At 34.3% G+C, this 22,041-nt stretch overlaps 1 protein-coding gene across 1 annotated transcript in view; it reads right to left on the bottom strand.

The window, feature by feature from the left end:
• The window catches only part of LOC114331037 (methionine aminopeptidase 1D, mitochondrial), a 147,946-nt gene extending 131,049 nt beyond the window's left edge, over nucleotides 1-16,897 (bottom strand). Inside the window, exons 1-2 of the mRNA XM_028280500.2 lie at nucleotides 16,522-16,897; nucleotides 16,249-16,465 (exon numbers count right to left, since the gene is read on the bottom strand). Of these exons, the coding sequence (XP_028136301.1) occupies nucleotides 16,249-16,465; nucleotides 16,522-16,583 (279 nt within the window). The 5' untranslated portion in view covers nucleotides 16,584-16,897. The remainder of the gene's footprint in view (nucleotides 1-16,248; nucleotides 16,466-16,521) is intronic.
• Nucleotides 16,898-22,041: the final 5,144 nt, after the last annotated feature.

Raw genomic sequence — 22,041 nt, 5'->3', positions numbered from 1 at the left:
TAATATTGTCAGCATATATTGTCAGTCAGACACTGACAATCAGTGACAATTTTAAATATTTGACATTGCATCGGGAATATTTTGAGGTATTGATTAAATATTATTGGTATATAGTGTATTTGATAAATAATTGATTTAAGACGTGAACTTAATAAAAAGTTATTTATTGTGTATTATTTGTGGAAGATCCAAGCAGAGAATACATCAGGATAATATATTCTGTGATCCAAGTATTTTGTTGTTAAAGATGTTCAAAATTGTAAGCGTTCCATAACAATATATTATTAAAAAATCACTTTTAACACTTTTCCTCTTTTCTCGATTGAGTATTAGTTTTTATTGTACAAATAAATTATTACAATCACTGAATACATAGTTAGTGAAAAAATTATCACATTTATTAACTGAATTAATAATTTGCAATTATAAAAATAACAGTTATCCAAGAACATTCAAAAGCCATCTCTTTAAATTAATGATGACATTTTCAAGTAGAATGACATTCTAGTAATGTTTACATAGTAATGTCTACACGTAATTTGCCGTGTAAAGACAGAAAAAGTAGGGATACACGTAAAATATTTGCGAATTATGTACCCATAGCCTTAAAAGCTGCAATCTAGGGAATTTGTTGATATAACGGTAACAAGTTGGCATTGTTCTAATGATAAATTAGTTCGGCTATCACTTAATAGATGAGAAACTGAGTTCACGTGTCATTTACTAGATGGCAGCAGTGATGTATTAAATGGCGACAGATGCGTGTTGGCAGGATTTTAAAAAATCTGTAAAACATTGAAAACTAGTTTTGTAACCATGGAAATACGAATCACGTGGTTTTGAAACATTTTGGACTTTGTTTGAGTTTCAATCATGATTGTAACCCCTCTGTGGCTCAGTGGTAAGAACGCCTACCTTTTGACCTAAAGGTCCTGAGTTCGAATTTCATTTTTGTGAAGAATTTTTCATTTATTAAAAATTAATAAATGAAAATAGTTTCTCTCCTTGTGGGATCGGTACTCACCGGAGGGATCACAGACGTTCGGATACAATTAGCGTCTCTTTGCAAAGACAAGGACGTCGACTTTGCTAAGTAACAATACATTTACTCAACACACACACACACACACACTACAAATTACATTTATATATACAGTGCTAGTCAAAAGTCTGTACCCCCCTCGTATCTTTTGAACGGTTATACCTATAAGAGTGAAATTTGGAGGAAGGAAATAAACGGACGTAAGCTTCTTAACTAGTCACGACAGGTGACGTAATGGTGACAGATGACGTTACAGAGCCACTGTGACCGATAATTTTAAATGGGACCTTATGGCAAGTGATACCTCGTTTGAAAGGTATTCAAAATACCTATTCAGGCATACTAATTTTTTTGGGTTTTAGTTGATTTTGGTGAATAAATTAAATAAATATAATATTGTAGTTTCGCATTTAATTAATAAAAATTCAAATGTCCGCCTATGTTTTTTCGTCAAAAAAGTTGACGTTTTTCAATTCTCTAGTAGTTTTTACGTCAACGTCAACCTTTTTGACAAGTAATCATATGCGGAATTTTGAATTTTTATTAATTAAATGCGAAACTACAATTTTATATTTATTTCATTTATTCATCAAAATTAGCTTAAACTCAATCAAAATTAGTATGACTGAATAGGTATTTTCAATACCTTTCAAACGAGGTATCACTTGCCAAAGACCGCTTTACAGCTTGCAAGAAAACTTGCTGCAATTTCTTGCATGCAAGACTTTCATGAAAGTCTATTGCATGGTCTTTTACAGCTTGCAACCCGGCTTGCATGCAATTTGAAAGTTTTACCCTTAACCTAACTTATAAACTTTTGTTTTTTTTAATTACTTTATTGCTGTTTATTTAACTTGGTAAATTTCGAAATGCCAAGACTATCAGAAATAACCAAATATAAAAGGAAAAAGGCGGTAGCAGCAACTTTAAGTATTATTATTGCTGCAGCCAGCCTTTTAGTCACTAATTTAGAACGCCGAGATCGGAGATGGCGAGTAAGGTCTTAGTTGAACAAGAAGAGGGGTAATAATGTATCTCCAACAAAAGAATTTATCCAAGTAGATGATGAAAATGACTCTAATTTTCTAGGAATGAATGTACATTTTAATAAACCCTTGGGAAAAATTGAACAATTACAAAGAAATCTATATTTCGAAATACTATTTCTGCGAAACACAAATTAATTATTATCCTAAGGTACTTAGCTAGAGGAGAGAGAGCTTCCGTAACTTATTACAATTTACAATAATTATAGAATCTCAGAAAGTGCCATTTCATTATTCATTCATTTCCATCGTTGATATATTTCACAAACAGAAAACAGCTGATCGGCATGTATTCGTGAATCCGTGTCGTCAATGACATTTGCTATTGTGGAAAAATCAAATTCCCTAGACTTGCATGAAAACTTGCAGAAAAAATGGCACCAAACCGATTATCGCGCAATTGCAAGAAGTTGCATGCAATAATCAACTGACGACATACTGCGCATGCCTTTAGGCAACTTTCTTGCGTCTTGCAGGTAGAATTGCAAGCTGTAAAGCGCCCTTAAAGCCAGCTTGCAATTCTACCTGCAAGACGCAAGAAAGTTGCCTAAAAGCAATTCTTCTTCTTACGGTGCTTATCCGTTCCGGATGTTGGCGATCAGCATGGCTATCCTAACTTTGCTTGCTGCTATTCGGAATAGTCTGTTTGTCGATGTATTGAACCAGTTTCTCAGGTTTTGAAGCCAAGATGTACTTCTTCTCCCTGGTCCTCTCTTCCCAAATACCTTGCCCTGAAAAATGAGTAGCAGGAATCTATGTTCATTCATCATAACATGGCCAAGATATTCTAGTTTGCGCTCTTCGATAATAATGTGTGTTAATAATCTCGTATTCCTTGCCCATTGCCCATTCTACGTAGGACCTCAACATTAGTCACACGATCCACCCACGAAATTCTTAAAATGCTACTGTAATTCCACATCTCGAATGCCTTGAGTTTTCCTAAAGAAGCTTCGGAAAGAGTCCAGGCCTCTATTCCGTATAATAATCTAGAAAATACATAGGATCTGATAATAGAGATTTTGCTACCAAGTGGTAAATCGTGACTTCTGAAACGAGACTTCATCATTATGAACGCTGATCTCGCTTTTCCTATGCGTTGTTGTATTTCACTAGAGTGGTCCCATTGACTGTTTATGTTGGTACCAAGGTATGTGTAGCTGTCCACCCCAGGCCCGGCCCTAGGGAATTTGCCGCCCTGGGCAAGATCGGCGACTGCCGCCCTCCCCCTTGGTAGACCCAAAAACTCAAAAATTTCACCACAGCATAATTTGCTGAAATTTATCACTTAATGCATTAACGGTTTATAATTTTTAAATAGAAGTCAACTTAATAATCATTTTTTACTTTTCTCTATCTTGCTATTACTTACTGTGCCTCCGATTTTCGGATTCTCGATTTCTAACTTTAGAATTTTAAATCACCTCTGAGAGACCTAAAATGGATTTCCGTTTTTTCTAATAAACTTACAGCTTGATACACTCCCATATCAATACTCTGCAATGATTTGCTGACTACGTTGATGTGAAGTAAAATGTCATGTTATATTATCACAGAGCAAAGAAAAGTAAAATCACGAATTTGATTTGCCAAAATTTGGTATCTTATGGGAGTAATGGCATCAATTCTACTTTCCCATCTAGTTTCGGAGAAAGGTTTCAATTTTAGGCTAGACATATGATTTTTCAGTACAGCCCAACGATAAATAGATGCTGAGAAAAAGTTGTAAATTTTTGTCACTAGATAAGGGAAAGAAAGAAACTGCAAACAGTGAGGCTTTAGCAGCCGTTCACGACTAAATTGAGTGAATGGCTAGGCTAGAACATGGGACAAAAATGCTCTAGGATTTATTTTCAAACTTCTGTTTTGAACTCCCAAGTTCTTCCCTTTCATGTTTGCCGCATTATCATACCCTTGTCCTCTCATATCTTCCAAAGGTATTCCCAGTTCATTCAGTTTTTGCAAAATAACTTATGTAAGTCCCAAGCCAGTGGTTGCCAGTACAGGCACAAATCTAAGAAAATGTTCTGCAATTTTTACACTTTCTGAAGAACAGGAACCTAAATCGACAAAACGTACAACAATAGTCATCTGTTCCACTCCAGAAATATCAGGTTGTACAATCTAAAATTATGCTATTATACTTTGCTGATTTTAAAAAGTTTAAAATTTTATTTTTGATTTGGTCATACAGGAGCTGAATAATTTCGTTTTGAATACGTTTTCCCAAGTAGTGATGATGATTGTTACTAACAATCGTTGTTCTCCTAATGTGCTCTTGTAAAACGGAATCAAATTTTCCAAAAAGCTCAACAAGCTTTAAAAAATTACCATTGTTGTGATGAAAAAGTTTATCAGAATCGCTTCTCAATGGAAGACAATGTTGTGCTAGAAACTTTATGATTGATATAAGTCGTTCTACATAACTTTTTGGGTTGCTTCGTCTATGGTTTTGTCCGATTCTTGTCTAATTGCTAGTTCGCTCCTTGCGCTGTGACTGTCGATGAGCTGGAGACTTAGCGTGGCTGGACGAAGTCAGCCATATTTTATGTTTCCAATTATTATATCCATTTTCACTAAATTTAATTTTGACATTAGAAAATATTTTACAAAAAACCAATACACAGAAGTATTTGTCTTAGAATAAATTAACCACTTTCTCTCAAGAATTTCACCATTGCAGATTTTGTAACTGTAGTATAGTTAGTTGTAAATCTACGGGCATCTATCTAAAAATCTAAATTATCTTTCGGGCACAACTGAGCCTCTGCAACGGATAATTTTGGCGGGGGCCTCTTGTTGTCAAAGTTGTTGTAACAAAATCATTAATTTTATTGGACCACTTTGCTGATCATAATAAATAATAACATTGTTACCTGTGACAGTAGACAGTAGTAGTGTCATCAGTAGCTGACGTAGATGCCTGTCGTTGGACTGAGAGGGGGCGGCAGCAGTTGTGGATGCTGATGATAGTCCTAGGTGACTGTCGTTGGCTTCGCCGCTTTTGTTCATAAATTTGTTCTTTTATAATATTAAAAACATAATTTATTATTTCTTCAATTTCAAAAATTGGCCGTCCTCTAAAATTTGCCGCCCCTAAATTAGCCGCTCTGGGCGGCCGCCCAGTTCGCCCACCCCTGGGGCCGGGCCTGGTCCACCCTGTCAATTGGTTGTTGGTTAACCAAAAGCCGTGCATTTAATATTTCACGCTTACTGACTACCATTACTTTGTTTTTTTCGTATTGAAATTAAGTCTGATTGAAATTAAGGTGCGTCTCTGTTGCACTTATACATATTATACGTTCCTAAGCGAAAAATTCCCAACAAACACTTGACATTTATTATTAATATTAATAAATTATTATTAAATTAAAAAAATAATTTAATACATAAATATTTTTTGGAAACTTTTCGTATAATATTGTTGTATTTCTAAGTGGGTTCGGGTCGGGGATTAAGTGAACTAAGACGTGGTTTAACAACTTTATTAAATTTACTAACTACAAAAACTCACTAAATAACAAGTATTATATCTCAATAATTACTGTATACCGCTTTACATAAATAATCACTAGGGTGGAAAGAGGTCAAAAAAATAAAATAAAGTAAAAATTCTTGTGGCTATCGTTTAAAAGTTGTGTCAGATGATGAAAGCAATCGGTGCGAGAACATTGTAAAATAAAAAGAAATCTTGAGGTTCCATATTGGATTTAAAAAAACAAAAAACGAAAAAATTATTTTTGTCGAAAAAATCGATATGGCTGTGATCAAAAGTCGTCTTTAGGATTGAACAGCATCCTATTCAAAATTATTTTGAAATTAAGCGATGTTTGCAGGTTCCATAATACCATTGAAGCTTGATGTAGTATGAAGTATCTGTTCCAGTATATCAAGTATATAGTATGTACTTATATCAAATTATTCAAAGTTCAACGTCAAGTCAACCAGTGGATATTGCAGCACCTGCTGCAATAAGGAAGAAAATGGAAAGAACCATGAAGGCAAAGGCAAGTTCTCAAAAATATAATACTGACGAAATTGTTTTAAAACATCTACCGTTGATTGAGGAGATGGTAGTAATGAATACCTTATTTAAATTACCTAAAAGAAGACTTTATACCTGGATATCACCGGCGGATTCGGAAGATCACATTGTAAGAAACCAGATAGATTACATTTTAATCAAATCCAGATATAAAAACACTATAAAGTCTGTGAGAACATACCCCGGAGCTGACATAAATTCAGATCATAATCCATTAGTAGGCGTAATGAAGATAAAACTGAAAAAGATCCAAAAACAAACAAATATACAACGATTTGATGTCTCAAATATAAAAGAAGAACCTGTACGTCAGAGGCTAAAAGCAGAAATAAATGATAACTTAAAGAAAATCAAACAAGAAGTGATAAAGACAACAGATGTAAATGACAAATGGAACGTAATACAAGAAACGTTAGTAGAGGCAGGAAAGAAGATATTATCCACAAAAATAATAAAAAAACAGAGATGGATGACTTCAGAAATCCTAGAGCTAATGGAGGAAAGAAGGAAACATAAAGCCAGGAGTAAGGCAAAATACAAGGAAATCCAGAGATTAATAAGAAAGAAAATAAAAGAGGCCAAATCCACCTGGCTGGCAAATCAATGTAGTGAAATAGAAGTATATTCTAAAAAGTATGATAGCTTTAACATGCACAAGAAAATTAAGGAAATCACAAATACACAGCGAAAAAAGAGAGATGGCCTTCTTAAAGATATAAATGGAAAAATTATTATAGAAGTCAAAGAGAAATTAAAAAAGTGGAAGACATACATAACAGATCTGTTTGAGGATAATAGACAAGAACCGGAAGAAATCGACAGCGAAACGGGACCGGAGATTATAATGGAGGAAATCGAACAAGCAATACGAAACGCAAAAAACGGAAAAACTGTAGGTCCAGACGAAATACCTGCGGAATTACTGAAATGTCTAGACGATGAAACTCTACCGGTACTACTGGATCTGTTTAATGAAGTATATAAAACCGGAAAAATCCCTCAGAAATGGTTGGTGTCCACCTTTGTAACAATACCAAAAACAATATACGCCAAAGATTGTTCGGACTACAGGACAATATCACTAATAAGCCATACCCTCAAAATATTTCTAAAGGTGATTCATGGAAGATTATACAGAAAGCTAGAATATGATATGGATGATACCCAATTTGGGTTCCGTAAAGGACTTGGAACAAGAGAGGCATTGTTTGCGTTTAATGTCCTCTCTCAAAGATGCTTAGATATGAACCTGGATATTTACTCCTGTTTCATCGACTTCGAAAAAGCGTTCGACAGGGTCCGACATGAAAAACTAATAGAATTATTGAAAAACAGAGATATAGACAGACGAGATTTACGAATTATCATCAATCTGTATTGGAATCAAAAGGCCAATATAAAGATAGAAGAACAGGAGTCCGAGAATATTGATATAAAGAGAGGAGTAAGACAGGGTTGTGTTCTGTCGCCGCTACTGTTTAACCTGTACAGTGAAACCATATTTCAGGAAGCGATAGCGGAGCTAAGTGATGGAATCTCTATAAACGGAACAATAGTAAATAACATAAGATTCGCTGATGACACCGTTATAATGGCAGACACCCTGGAATCACTACAAGAATTGCTAAATAGAATTAACGATTATTGCATTCGATACGGACTAAAAATAAACAAGAAAAAAACTAAATTTATGATTGTCTCAAAAACAGAACATGGAAATGAAAGGTTAATGATAGAGCAAACCCAAATAGAAAAAGTTAAGACATACAAATATCTGGGAACCTGGGTTGATGACAAAAATGACCAAAGCAAAGAAATTAAAGTCCGAATTGAAACTGCAAGGCAAGCATTTATAAAAATGAAGACACTGCTTACAAACAAAGACCTTCAGTTGCCTCTCAGATTGAGGGCTCTAAGATGCTACATATTTTCTATATTGCTATACGGAATGGAAGCTTGGACATTGAACAGACAACACATAAGAAGAATAGAAGCGTTCGAAATGTGGTGTTACAGAAGAATATTGAAAATTCAGTGGGTTCAAAGGATTACCAATGTTGAAGTGCTACGACGTTTAAATAAGGAGTTAGAAATTATGAAAAGTATAAAAACTAGAAAACTGGAATATTTGGGTCACATTACCAGAGGAGAAAAATATGAGTTGCTGAGAATTATTATGCAAGGAAGGATCCAAGGAAGAAGAGGCATAGGAAGAAGACGCATCTCCTGGCTGAGGAACCTTAGAGAATGGTTTAACTGTAGTTCATTACAACTATTCAGAGCAGCAGCCAACAATGTGACCATAGCCATTATGATATCCAACCTCCGATAGGAGAGGGAACTTTAAGAAGAAGAAACCGTTGATTTCTCTAATCGTTCCATAAGTAGCAGCTTTGTTTGACTCAAATTCTTCTGATGCAGTTGATCATGAAGAGGAATTCGTTGCTCCTTTGTCAACAATTACAATCCAACCATCTACGTCACAAATGCGGATTTGCTTGCCAAGTTTAGCTTCGGCGTGCGACAGAACCAGTGTCTGATCGTTCTGCTACAATTATAGCATCAGCGGTCTTAAAAGATATGGGAGTTATAACTATGACTGATAAATCGAAAGTAATCGATAGGATGAAAATAAGGCGACATCGTGCATCTCATAGACGTTATCTCCAGAAGCAGAAGGAAGGACTGTCAATCAGAAGTATATTTTTTGATGGCCGTAAAGACAAGACTGTCTTGCAACAACAAAAGGTAATAAGTTTTATCGAAAAGTAGTTACAGAAGAACATGTAACAATTATTGAAGAATCAGGCTCTCGATAATATGTAGGGCACGTGTCTCCTTTATCAGGATCGGCAGCAAACATCGCGAATAGCATAAAGACATTTATCCAGAAAAATAATATGGATATAATATCTAATTTAAGCGCAGTTGGATGCGATGGTACGGTAGTGAACACCAGCCCTTAAGTAGGCGTTAAGTATAAGAAAACTGGAAGAATACTGCGGCACCTCAATTCAATGACTAGTATGCTTATTTCATGGCAATGAACTACCTCTACGTCATTTAATCCAACAGTTAGATGAGCGCACCAGTGGACCACTTGGTTTTTCAGGGTCAATAGGGAGACTTCTGAAACGATGTGAACAGAAGACTGTCATCGATTTCAGCGCAATAGAAAACAACCTACCAATATTATTAGAAACAGACCTTAGTAATGATCAGAAGTACCTACTTGTACCAAATAAGTCAAGCAGTTGCTGCGGGAAAATGTAACGATTTGAGCCTTAAAAAACCTAACCTGGGAAAATACCACACACAAGGTGGCTGACATTTGCTAATCGGTTGCTTGGGTTGTATATTGGAACTGAATGTCCCAGCCCTCAATTAATTATGTTAGTAAGTTTTGTACAAAAAGTGTATGCACCAGTTTGGTTTTATATAAACTGTATTCTAGCTGGAATAGAAAACGCTTGTTTTGCCCATCCCGAAAATTTATTACTCGGTATGATGAAAGATGAACGAAAACATATACGGGAGTTAGGACTACGCAGAGTGCTGAAAACTAGAGAAAGTCAGAAATAATTGATGGATTCGACCGTTACTTGATGGAAGTTCATTTTATCTAACAATAAAAAACTGAAAACGTTTGTTTTCTATACTTCCACAAAATTTATTATATCTAAGTGACTACAGCTGTTTCGGCGGAGTGCCTTTCTCAAGTAATATAGTTTACAATGTGTTTGCCTTTTTAATCTTCAACTGAAGAGGTTGAGGAGTGGGGAGCTGTTTGTCTCGAGTTGGTCATTCAGAATTATATCTGTATTTTTCAGTTTATTAATTTCCATAGATTCTAAAAAAGATAGCTTAAGGCCTTTATTTTGAATATGTAGAATTTTAAACTCTTCATTGAAAGAATGATTATGATCTAGAAGGTGAAGTGCGTATGTAGAAGTGTCTGTTTTTCTATTGTTGAATGCCCTTTTGTGTTCTGCTATCCGTTTGTCAAAAGTTCTGCCAGTTTGACCGATGTACGTTTTCGGACAGTCACCACAAGTTAGTTTGTACACACCACTCTGTAGTTGCTTTCTCTTTCGGCTTTTATTGTTCTTAATATATTTGCTTAAGTTGTTGTTAGTTCTGAAAGCTGGTGTTATTCCTTTCTTTTTTATGTATCTGGCTATTGTTGTTGTTATCTTGCCAGTATATGTGAGAGAGCAGAAGGTACTGGGTTCTTTCTGTGGTGGTGGATACACTAATTTCAGGGCTTTCTTATGGAGTTTTTGGTTTAAAATTTTGTTAACTGTTTGTTCGTTATAGCCGTTGTTTACTGCTATTTGTTTAATGATGTTTAGTTCTATTTCGAAGTTATTTTTTGTCATGGGAATTTCTGTCAGTCTATGTATCATGCTATGGTAGGCTGCTAATTTGTGTTGTGTAGGATGGGATGATGAATTGTGTATAGTTGTGTCAGTATGGGTAGGTTTATGATATATGGAGAACTCATGTTTGTTGTGTAGTCTGGAAATCGTTACATCTAGAAAGTTTATAGAGTTATTCTGTTCTGTTTCTACTGTAAACTCAATATTATTATGAAGTGAATTAATATATGATAGAAATTGGTCAAGTTGTCTGTTAGTTCCTGTAAAGCATACTAGTATATCATCCACGTATCTCCACCAATATAAGAACTGTTTAAATACGGGATGTTTAGAAATTGTTGTTTCAAGTTGGTTCATAAATATATCTGATTTTGAATTCAATAATCAAATATACACAAACAACAGTGCAGGACTTATTATGGGTAATACTCTAAGCCCATTGCTATCAGATATATTTATGAACCAACTTGAAACAACAATTTCTAAACATCCCGTATTTAAACAGTTCTTATATTGGTGGAGATACGTGGATGATATACTAGTATGCTTTACAGGAACTAACAGACAACTTGACCAATTTCTATCATATATTAATTCACTTCATAATAATATTGAGTTTACAGTAGAAACAGAACAGAATAACTCTATAAACTTTCTAGATGTAACGATTTCCAGACTACACAACAAACATGAGTTCTCCATATATCATAAACCTACCCATACTGACACAACTATACACAATTCATCATCCCATCCTACACAACACAAATTAGCAGCCTACCATAGCATGATACATAGACTGACAGAAATTCCCATGACAAAAAATAACTTCGAAATAGAACTAAACATCATTAAACAAATAGCAGTAAACAACGGCTATAACGAACAAACAGTTAACAAAATTTTAAACCAAAAACTCCATAAGAAAGCCCTGAAATTAGTGTATCCACCACCACAGAAAGAACCCAGTACCTTCTGCTCTCTCACATATACTGGCAAGATAACAACAACAATAGCCAGATACATAAAAAAGAAAGGAATAACACCAGCTTTCAGAACTAACAACAACTTAAGCAAATATATTAAGAACAATAAAAGCCGAAAGAGAAAGCAACTACAGAGTGGTGTGTACAAACTAACTTGTGGTGACTGTCCGAAAACGTACATCGGTCAAACTGGCAGAACTTTTGACAAACGGATAGCAGAACACAAAAGGGCATTCAACAATAGAAAAACAGACACTTCTACATACGCACTTCACCTTCTAGATCATAATCATTCTTTCAATGAAGAGTTTAAAATTCTACATATTCAAAATAAAGGCCTTAAGCTATCTTTTTTAGAATCTATGGAAATTAATAAACTGAAAAATACAGATATAATTCTGAATGACCAACTCGAGACAAACAGCTCCCCACTCCTCAACCTCTTCAGTTGAAGATTAAAAAGGCAAACACATTGTAAACTATATTACTTGAGAAAGGCACTCCGCCGAAACAGCTGTAGTCACTTAGATATAATAAATTTTGTGGAAGTATAGAAAACAAACGTTTTCAGTTTTTTATTGTTAGATAAAGTCAGAAATAAAAAAGATCCGGAGATTCAAAATACCACCATTAAATTTCAGTGATGCAGATTATATTGACTAAATTTCTATTTCTGAATGCAGTGTTACCACTCCACCTTTGTTAAAACATATTTCCAATGAAGATGTAAGGGATATGATTGATTCTGGGAATCACAACAACAAAGAGGTCTTAAACTATTGGGTCTATCATACCCAATCCGTAAAAAGAACTGTTAAGTTAGTAACTGAAGCATCAGCTGCTGTTTGTGGACCAGAATCAAGGGATGACTTTATTCGTTCAAGGTTGCAGTCTAAATATTATGCCGTTTTAACACAAAATCAGACTACCAATCATAAAATGTATATTGCATCATATTTAAATTCAAAGAACTGATAAAAAATAAATTTTTGAAATTTTATTTTTTTTGTTATTTCAAAGATTTAAATTTAATATGGCATCTAAAGATAGGGCCCAATACAAAAAAGATTTCTTACAGTTTTATTCTACATCAAAACGCAACTTTTTCGCACTAGCCCCATAAATATTATTTGTAATAACTTTAACAAATTTGTACTTCATGCAGGTCCTAATTTAATAAAAACTCAACCACAAGCCACTTTTTCATGCAGTATTCCATATAACAACAAATCTTTTTTTCTTATACCAGTAACCATGCCAGTAACTATTTCTGAAATTTTTATTATCATATCAAAGCTAAAAAATAAAAAAGTGCAGGTTATGATGGGATCTCAGCGAATCTGTTGAAACATTGTGCAGAAGAGATTGCAGTACCATTGTGCCACATTATTAATAACTCTTTTAAGTATGGTATTTTCCCTAACCAACTAAAGTTAGCCCTAGTGAAACCTTTACATAAAAAGGGAGATAAAACCAAATTGGAAAATTAAAAATTATAGACCCATCAGTTTACTACCGATATTTTCAAAAATTTTCGAAATAGCAATGTGCACAAGACTTAAAACGTTTTTCAATAATGATCACCTAATTGCTGAGTCATAACATGGGTATCTCAAGGGAAGGTCTGTTGAAACAGCTACATACGAATTCGTGGATAAGATTTTGAATGGATGGGAGAACGGGGAGGTTTCCTTGGGAATCTAGACAAACTAGAAAGATGGAATTCGTGGCCCTGCTCGGGACTGCATAAGAGATTACCTCACCGACAGACGACAAAAAGTTATTATAACTCGAGAAGGACAACAGTTTTCTTTAGAAGAAGGGAATTTACAACTTGGTATTGCTCAGGGCAGTGTCATGGGACCACTTCTTTTTGTTTTCTACATTAAAAATCTTGGTAGCGAAATACTGAGCAGTGAGTCTCGCCTTGTAAATTTTGCAGATGATGCAAACTTATTAACATTAGCATCAACATTTGAAGATTTTCTGAGTATTCAGATTACTTAAAAACAGCTCAGAATTGGTTCTTAAAAAATAAACTGGTTTTAAATACCGAGAAGACTAACTATGTTTGTTCTCACACAAACCAAAATAATGAGATAATTCCAGAGGAGATTGCGAGTTAGATGATCAAATTGTTGTATTATCAGCAAATACAAAATTCTTGGGTATTTATATAGATCAACATCTGAATTGGTCAGAGCATCTGGGTGTTGTTCGCAAAAGAATCAACATGGAATGTTATTCATTATGAGTAATGTCTAAGTATTTGAATTTACAACACCTTAAGACAGTTTATTTTGCAAACATCTACTCAGTGCTCAGATACGGTATTATTTTCTGGGCGGAGGAACTGATGTTGATAGAGTATTCATTGCTCAGAAGAGAGCAATAAGAACAATGCTCGAAGATAAAAGCTCAAAGGACCTGTAGGGGAAAATTTAAGGAGTTAGGATTAATGGTGGCAGGGCTTTATAATATATAAGTGTTTATAGTCCGTCAGCTCTAACTTTTCCCATGCGTCACAACTTATTTTCAGACAAATTAAGTCAAAACCTAAAGTGAAACATACGCTGATGTGTGTAGTATATAGTGTACAGTATACAAAATGTATATACACATCGACGGTCGGTTCACTTTAGGTTTTGACTTAATTTGTTTGAAAATAAGTCGTAGCGCATGGGAAAAGTTAGAGCGGACGGACTATACTGTTTTTGTTCAAGAATAGGGATAGGTATACACATTCTGAACCAAAACACAGCATACCCACTAGGTATGTAGGGCTCAATTTCCCTATACAAAGGCTAGTCGCAAAAGAGAGAGGACCTACATATTGGCGTATAAAATTTTTTAACAAATTACCTGTTAGAATTAAATTGCAACAGAATTTTAATATATTTAGAACTGAAATAAAAAGCATTTTATTGGATTTAGAACCATATTCTGTATGAGTTTTTGAATCACACATTTTAACTTTTAACTCATAGTAGTTGTAATTGTAATTTTGTATGTAGGTATATTAGACACTTATTATTCAATTGTGGCAATTTGCTATAAGTGTGTTGTTTACAATTTTTTTAATAAAAGATATTTTGAATTGAATTGAAAAAAAAGTGACTTTGAATTTTTCGTTCCACCCTAATAATCACTTCTCATTTAATCACATAAACACTTTAACTAACTGTAACTACAAAGGCAGACCGCTAGCATCTTATATAACTAAACATCTGTTCTAGAATTTAGCTGAATGTTCGAAAACACGAACTCGAGAAAATTACCACCGATAAAAGAACACACGCGACCTTTGTAAATAAGTACATTATTATTATAATACGACTTACGGAATTTCTAGAACTATTCCTTCTACACTAAGGTGATTCATAACAATATGTATAAGTGCGACAGAGATGCACCATATACTGCGTACCAAGCCTGCCACCAAATTACAAGCTCCTTGGATAACACAGAATTCCTTCCAAAATTGTTGGACTTCTTCTGTAGCAAAAGTGTGGAGGTTAGCTGTGGCTAGGTCATCAGCTATGAGCAGGTATCATTGTGCAATGAGATTGGGAAACACAGAAAACCAATCCCCCTGTCAGTCTAATTGATAAGCAGCTATTAAAGAGTGTGTCGAGGCTGCTCACTTTTCGATGTATTTATAAGTTGTGTTGTGTATGTCTGTTTTCGGTGTAGTTATAGGTTGTGTAATGTGTTTGGTAATGTTATTTTGGTATGTTTATGATTGTGTTTTGTGTTGATTTGTTGACCAGTGAGAGCGCTCAGGTTGTTTGATAGAGTATGTACATGTTGTAGTATGTATGTTTGTGCAGGTTGATGTATGTAATTGTGTAAATGTTTAGTTAACAGTATTGCTGTAAGCAGTTGTGAAATTGCGTATCCATTTAATCGGTTTAAGAATTCCTTGAGAAAGTGTGCAATAATGTTCCATTTTTCAGGATTCTGGAAGAAGAATTATGGATCTGGTGTGTATTAAGGATTTAATGTACGAGGTAAGGTCGTTATTTCTTTTCTGTTTGGGCATTTGCATTGGTGAGAATGCAGGATGGTTTTCATGGGAGTTGGGGACATTTGGGAGCATTTACTGTGGAACAAGCATTCGATTTATGATATCAGCAAATGGAACAAGTAGTGAATTTTTGGAAGGATTCTAGAAGAAATTATAAATCATCTATATTCTCTGCTATGATTGAGGTATCGTCTGCAAATCTTATGTTATTAATGATGTTCCCTAAAATCCTTACACCTTTAGTTCTTTCCCTTACTGCCTCCTGGACTCCTGAAATATTAGTTGGGAGTACACATTAACACTTTCGTGCCGTAGCGGATTACCAATGTGGTAATTCACAGCCGTAATTTTTTCTCTTGAGTAACAAGTAAATTTGTGTGTATTATTGATCAACAAATATTTATATACATAATATGTTTTACGGTATTTTGTTTTTTGTCGTTTTAAACATGTACCACCAGTGGTACCTACATGACGGCTATGACATAAGTTTGTTGTTCAAGGACATCGTGTACCACCAGTGGCCAAGATGTAAAAGGTACGTTTATTGCTAATTATCTCTCTATAATAATTAATTATCAATAACAATCAAAACATAATTGCCTAAATAAAATGAAATTGCAATTATTCTTAAACATCCGGTTCTGTGGAGCACGGATAATCAGGGATATAATATCAAGACCTCATTTCTACGTTTTTAATACTTTTCATTGTCAAATTTACCTTAATAATATTTTCTACTTTTTTTAAAATATCTGCAGCTAACTTGCATGAATCCATCATCTTGTGTATCTGATGTACATTTTTTATTTCTGCAAAGTCAGGTGAAGGTCCAGGTTTTCCAGATGAAGAATAACTAGGTTTTTCTATTTCTTCTGGAACAGTTAACATTGGAGAAACATTACCAGGAGAAACAACATTGTACTTTCCAAAATATGACCTAAAACATTTAATTCATTTTTATAAATTATAAATATATTTCCCAGTTATACATACTTTTTTCTTTTCCAAAATAAATTTCTATAGGTGAATACGGAATAAATTTTTGAAGAATTCATAGTTTAAAAAACAATAACAAACGGTAAAACACATAAAAATGTAACGGTAACGATGTAACTTTTTGTAACTGTAACCAAAATAGCATAACCAAATGTAACCTAACCCTAACGTAACGTAACCGTAACCTCACATCTCAAATTTTCACTCCTCTCTCTCAGATCTTCTTTTATTTTTATGCTGTGTCTACCAGCAGCGGATGCGATATCGTGTTCGGTGGCGATATTGGGTAAGCTAGTCCTCCACTTACGATTTTTAGTCGCGGCGACAAAAAAATCGATGTCGCAAAAAATCTAGAGGGTACCTCCACTACTCCACTGTGATTTATAAATCGTTGAATTACATCAGTTTTCCAGTGGATGACATCGACACTACTTTTGGATATGGAAACAAAATTAGCAGATGACTGTAAAATGTTGTGTATTACATACGTAATTTGAAGTGAAGTAAAAACTATTTTGCAGACTCTTTTGTCGAAGCAATAAAGCAATGAACCTCCGAAAAAAAACGACAAGACAGATCTTAATAATTCTTTTTGCACTCGATTCGTAAATGCGCCAGGAAACTTTGTGACCCCGAGCATAGCCACCTTTACTTAACGTAAAGTAAAGGTGGCTATGCCCCGAGCCATGATATAATATTAAAAAACGGTATATTATTCTTAAAGTGTATCTCAAACAGACAATAAAAAATTCAAAACTCGTCAATTATCGGCGGAAATGACTTCAATTTTGTTACTTGGGGGGTTTTTGGGGTCGCTGAAAACGAATATGTTTTAGAAAGTGTTTTCCGGAGTACCTGGTGCCCAGGGTACCTACTGTTTACTTCGTCTTGTGGAGTTTTCGGCAAATTCATTAAAAAATTAGTCAAAAATCATTACATGAGGGTTTTTGGTTTTTGGGGTCGCTAATGAGGAATATGACATCGGAAGTGATTTCTGTAGTACCTGCTGCCCAGGGTACCTATTGTTTACCTCGTCTTGTGGAGTTTTCGGCAAAAAATTTATTAAAAAATTTGTCAAAAATAATTACTCGGGTGTTTTTGGGGTCGCTAACAACGAATATGACATCGGAAGTGATCTCCGGAATACCTGGTGCCCAGGGACCCCAGGGTACCTACTTCTTCTGGAGTTTTCGGCAAATTCATTAAAAAATTAGACAAAAATCGTTATTTGGTGGTTTTTGGGTCGCTGACGACGAATATGACATCAGAACTGATCTACGGAGTACCTGGTACCCAGGGTACCTACTGTTTACCTCGTTTTCTGGAGTTTTCGGCAAATTCATTAAAAAATTATTCAAAATTCATTACTCGGGTGGTTTTAGGGCCTCTGACGACGAATATGTCATCGGAAGTGATCTCCGGAGTACCTGGAGAATAGGGTACTTACTGTGTATCTCGTGACTCTTGATTTTTGACTCATTTTTTAATGAATTTGCTGAAAACTCCAGAAGACGAGGTAAACAGTAGGTACCCTGGGCACCAGGTACCCAGGAGATCATTTCCAATGTCATATTCGTCATCAGAGACCCAAAAAACCCCCCGATTAATGAATTTTGACTAATTTTTTAATGAATTTGCCGAAAACTCCAGAAAACGAGGTAAACAGTATAGGTACCCTCGGTACCAGGTACTCCCTAGATCACTTCTGATATCATCTTCGTCGTTAGCGAGCCTAAAAACCCCCGAGTAATTATTTTTGACTAATTTTTTAATAAACTTTTTGCCGAAAACTCCACAAAACAAGGTAAAAAATAGGTACCCTGGGCACCAGGAACCTACTCCGGAAATCACTTCGGATGTCATATTCGTCGTTAGAGACCTCAAAAACCCATGAGTAATGACTTTTGACCAATTTTTTAATGAATTTACGAAAACTCCACAAGACGAGGTAAACAGTAGGTACCCTGGGCACCAGGTACTCCGGAGATCACTTTCGACGTTATATTCGCTTTCAGCGACCCCATGAACCCCCAAGTTACAAAATTAAACTCATTTCCGCCGATAATAATTGAGGAGTTCTGAATTTTTTTATTGTCTGTTTGAGATGCACTTTAAGAATGCATTTTATATGTGCAGTTTTTCAATATTATATCATGGCTCTGGATCACAAAGTTTCCTGGCGCATTTACGGATCGAGTGCAAAAAGAATTATTAAGATCCGTCTTTATAATTCTTTTATAAGATAATCCGTCTTTTTTTTTTTCGGAGGTAAGGCTGATTTTAGTGCTTTTTTGCTTCGCCTATAGTATGTATACCAATAACGTATGACGTAGATATATGCAGGGATGAGCGCGCTAATAACCGGCAAAATAACGCAAAAGATGGAAAACATAATACATTGTGAGGTAAAAAGAGATGAAACTAGTAGAGGTGGAAATTATCGATATAAATGTATAAATTATTATTAAGGTATAACTTATATATAAATATAATGATATAATTATATATAAATATAATGAATATAAATATATATTATGTATAAATTAACATTACCTTACGTAGTTTCCCCTTCCCACCTTTAGACGTGTTATAAAATACTCCTGTCACAGACGTCTAAAGGTCGAAGACTATGTAATGTAATGTTAGTTTATACGTTTATATCGATAATTTCCACCTCTACTAGTTTCATCTCTATTTATTTCACAATGTATTATGTTTTCCATTTTTTGCGTTATTTTGCCGGTTATTTACAGTCCCTGGCCATATTATTATGACCACCTATGAATTTTTACAAAAATCAACTATTCCACTAAGTACGTTTTGTTTAAAATATGATTTTTAAATTTAATTTTGTTATGCCATGGTAATGCTATTCATTAACTATAATATATTTAATAATAAACAGCACTAAAATATTTGAAAATACTGCATATTTACATTTTTTTAATATTTTGTTTAACTTCTGACCTTAATCAGATGGAAAATATTTGGGAGCTTTTAAAACGAGAAATTTCTGATGAAAAGGTCACTAACGAAATTGTTTTGATTAAAGGACTAATATATCGTTGAAACCACAATGACAAATTGAAGCAAAAAAAAAATTAACTGCATTCAAAGTATGTCAAGCCGGGTACTAATTAGTAGTAATCAAAGTTAAAGGGGGCTCAGCAAAATATTAAAAAAATACAAATATGTGATATTTTTAAATGGTTTATTGCTGTTTATTATTATTAAATGTATTATATTTAATAATAAATACCGATAAAACATTTAAAAATATCACATATTTTTATTTTTTCAATATTTTGCCGAGCCCCCTCTAACTTTGATTGCCGCTAGTACCCGTCTTGGCATACTTTGAATGCAGTTAAATTTTTTTGCTTCAATTTGTCATTGTGGTTTCAACGATATATTAGTCCTTTAATCAAAACAATTTCGTTAGTGACCTTTTCATGGAAAATTTCTCGTTTTAAAAGCTCTCAAATATTTTCCATCTGATTAAGGTCAGAAGTTGAACAAAATATTAAAAAATATAATTATATGTAATATTTTCAAATATTTTATTGCTGTTTATTATTAAATATATTATAGATAATGCATAACATTAACATTGCATAACAAAATTAAATTTAAAAATCATATTTTAAACAAAACGTACCTAGTGGAATAGTTGATTTTTGTAAAAATTCATAGGTGGTCTGGTGGTCATAATAATATTGCCAGGGATAAGACAAGTGCCAAAATCAAATGAAAAGCGATAAAAAGCTTTATAAGACAGGTTGCGTTTTCTTACAGCGCTGTGATTATTTAGTCGCAAATGGATCGACTTGTATTTAAAACCGACTTGTGTTTAAGTTGTGACTAAAAACTCGCGCGACTTCGCGTTCGCGACTACAAATCTCAAGTGGAAGAGTAGCCTAACGTGGCCTAACCGATGTCACTTTTTTAGTCACGTGGTTAAGCGACAGTGACAGTCAGAACGTCAGAACAGTGGGCAACAGGGAAGAAGAAGGCGGAGCTGAGATAAGCTATCCGCCGATGATATGTGATTTACTAATAAAAATAAAACAGAAGTGCTAATAATAAATTCCTCAATTCCTGCAAAAACGAAATCATGTTCGATATACCATAGAGCATTTCCTTGCACCACAACACAATCCAGTTTCAGATAGTGTCCAGTAGATACCATAGTAATAGTATAGTGTTGTGTTTGTTTAGCCTAATCTTTAATAATATTTTTGGTAAAGTATTCCTGTGCTACCATAGAAACAAACATACTATACTTACAGGTATTGTTATTTATACTTTTAATATTATTATACAAAGATTTCATGTTAGTTCTTTTAGGTATACTTTTTATAAAATTCTTTAGCCATCTAATTTAATGTATTGGGGGACACAATTTAATTTGCCCTTTAATTTAAAATAAAAAAAGACATGTACATACGGTTGTTAGGTACATAGGAGTGTTACATCCGATAAAGAACCTATTTTAAGGTATGCGCGACGATAAAGGGGAGATTAACAAGACTTATGCCAACAAGTAAATAAAAATTGGCTCTGCTTTATCCAAAAATTTATGCAATATACTTACTTATTTATTTATAAAGCCCAACAGGCCTTGTAGGCCTAGGTTCTTTGCATCCCTCAATGTTACTTTTCTTCAGGTCTTCCTACACACTGTCCTACATCTTTTTCTTGTACCTTATAAATTTTGATTTTTGTTTTTCTTGATACTTATGTATTCGGATTTCATTAATGTTCGTAATGATCCATACTTTTCGCCTTTAATTTAAAATAAAAAAAGACATGTATGGTTGTTAGGTACTTAGGGGTGTTACATCTGATATAGAACCTATTCTAAGGTATGCGCGATGATAAAGGGGAGGTTAACTAGACTTAAGCAAAAATGTAAATAAAAAAATTGCCCTGCTTTATCTGTAAATTCATGCAATATACCTACGTATTTATTTATTAAGCTTAACAGGCCTTGTAGGCCTAGGTTCTTTGCATCCCTCAATGTTACTTTTCTTCAGGTCTTCGTACACACTGTCCTCCCAGCTTTTTCTTGGCCTGCCTTCCTTCTCTTCTGTATTGGTCATCGTGAGAGTACCATTTTTGGCATTCTTTCACTTCCCATTCTTTCGATGTGCCCCAAATATCGTATTCTCTGTACTTTGATTTTCTTCATTATAATTGGCTCTTTATACAGTTCTTCCAATTCTTTATTGGTTCTTCTTCTCCAGTGACCTTGTATTTTCACACATCCATATATTGCTTTTTGTATTTTTCTCTCCCATCTTTCTAAAAGGTCTGTTTCAGACTTTTTCAGCACCCATGTTTCGCCTGCGTATTTTACTGTAGCTCTGATAACAATCTTATAAATTTTGATTTTTGTTTTTCTTGATACTTATGTATTCGGATTTCATTAATGTTCGTAATGATCCATACTCTTTGCCTTTAATTTAAAATAAAAAAAGACATGTACGGTTGTTAGGTACTTAAGGGTGTTACATC

The sequence above is a fragment of the Diabrotica virgifera genome, chromosome 7 (assembly GCF_917563875.1).
Source record: "Diabrotica virgifera virgifera chromosome 7, PGI_DIABVI_V3a".
In the NCBI taxonomy this organism is placed as follows: Eukaryota; Metazoa; Arthropoda; class Insecta; order Coleoptera; family Chrysomelidae; genus Diabrotica; species Diabrotica virgifera.
This window is presented reverse-complemented; position numbering and strand designations above follow the sequence as displayed.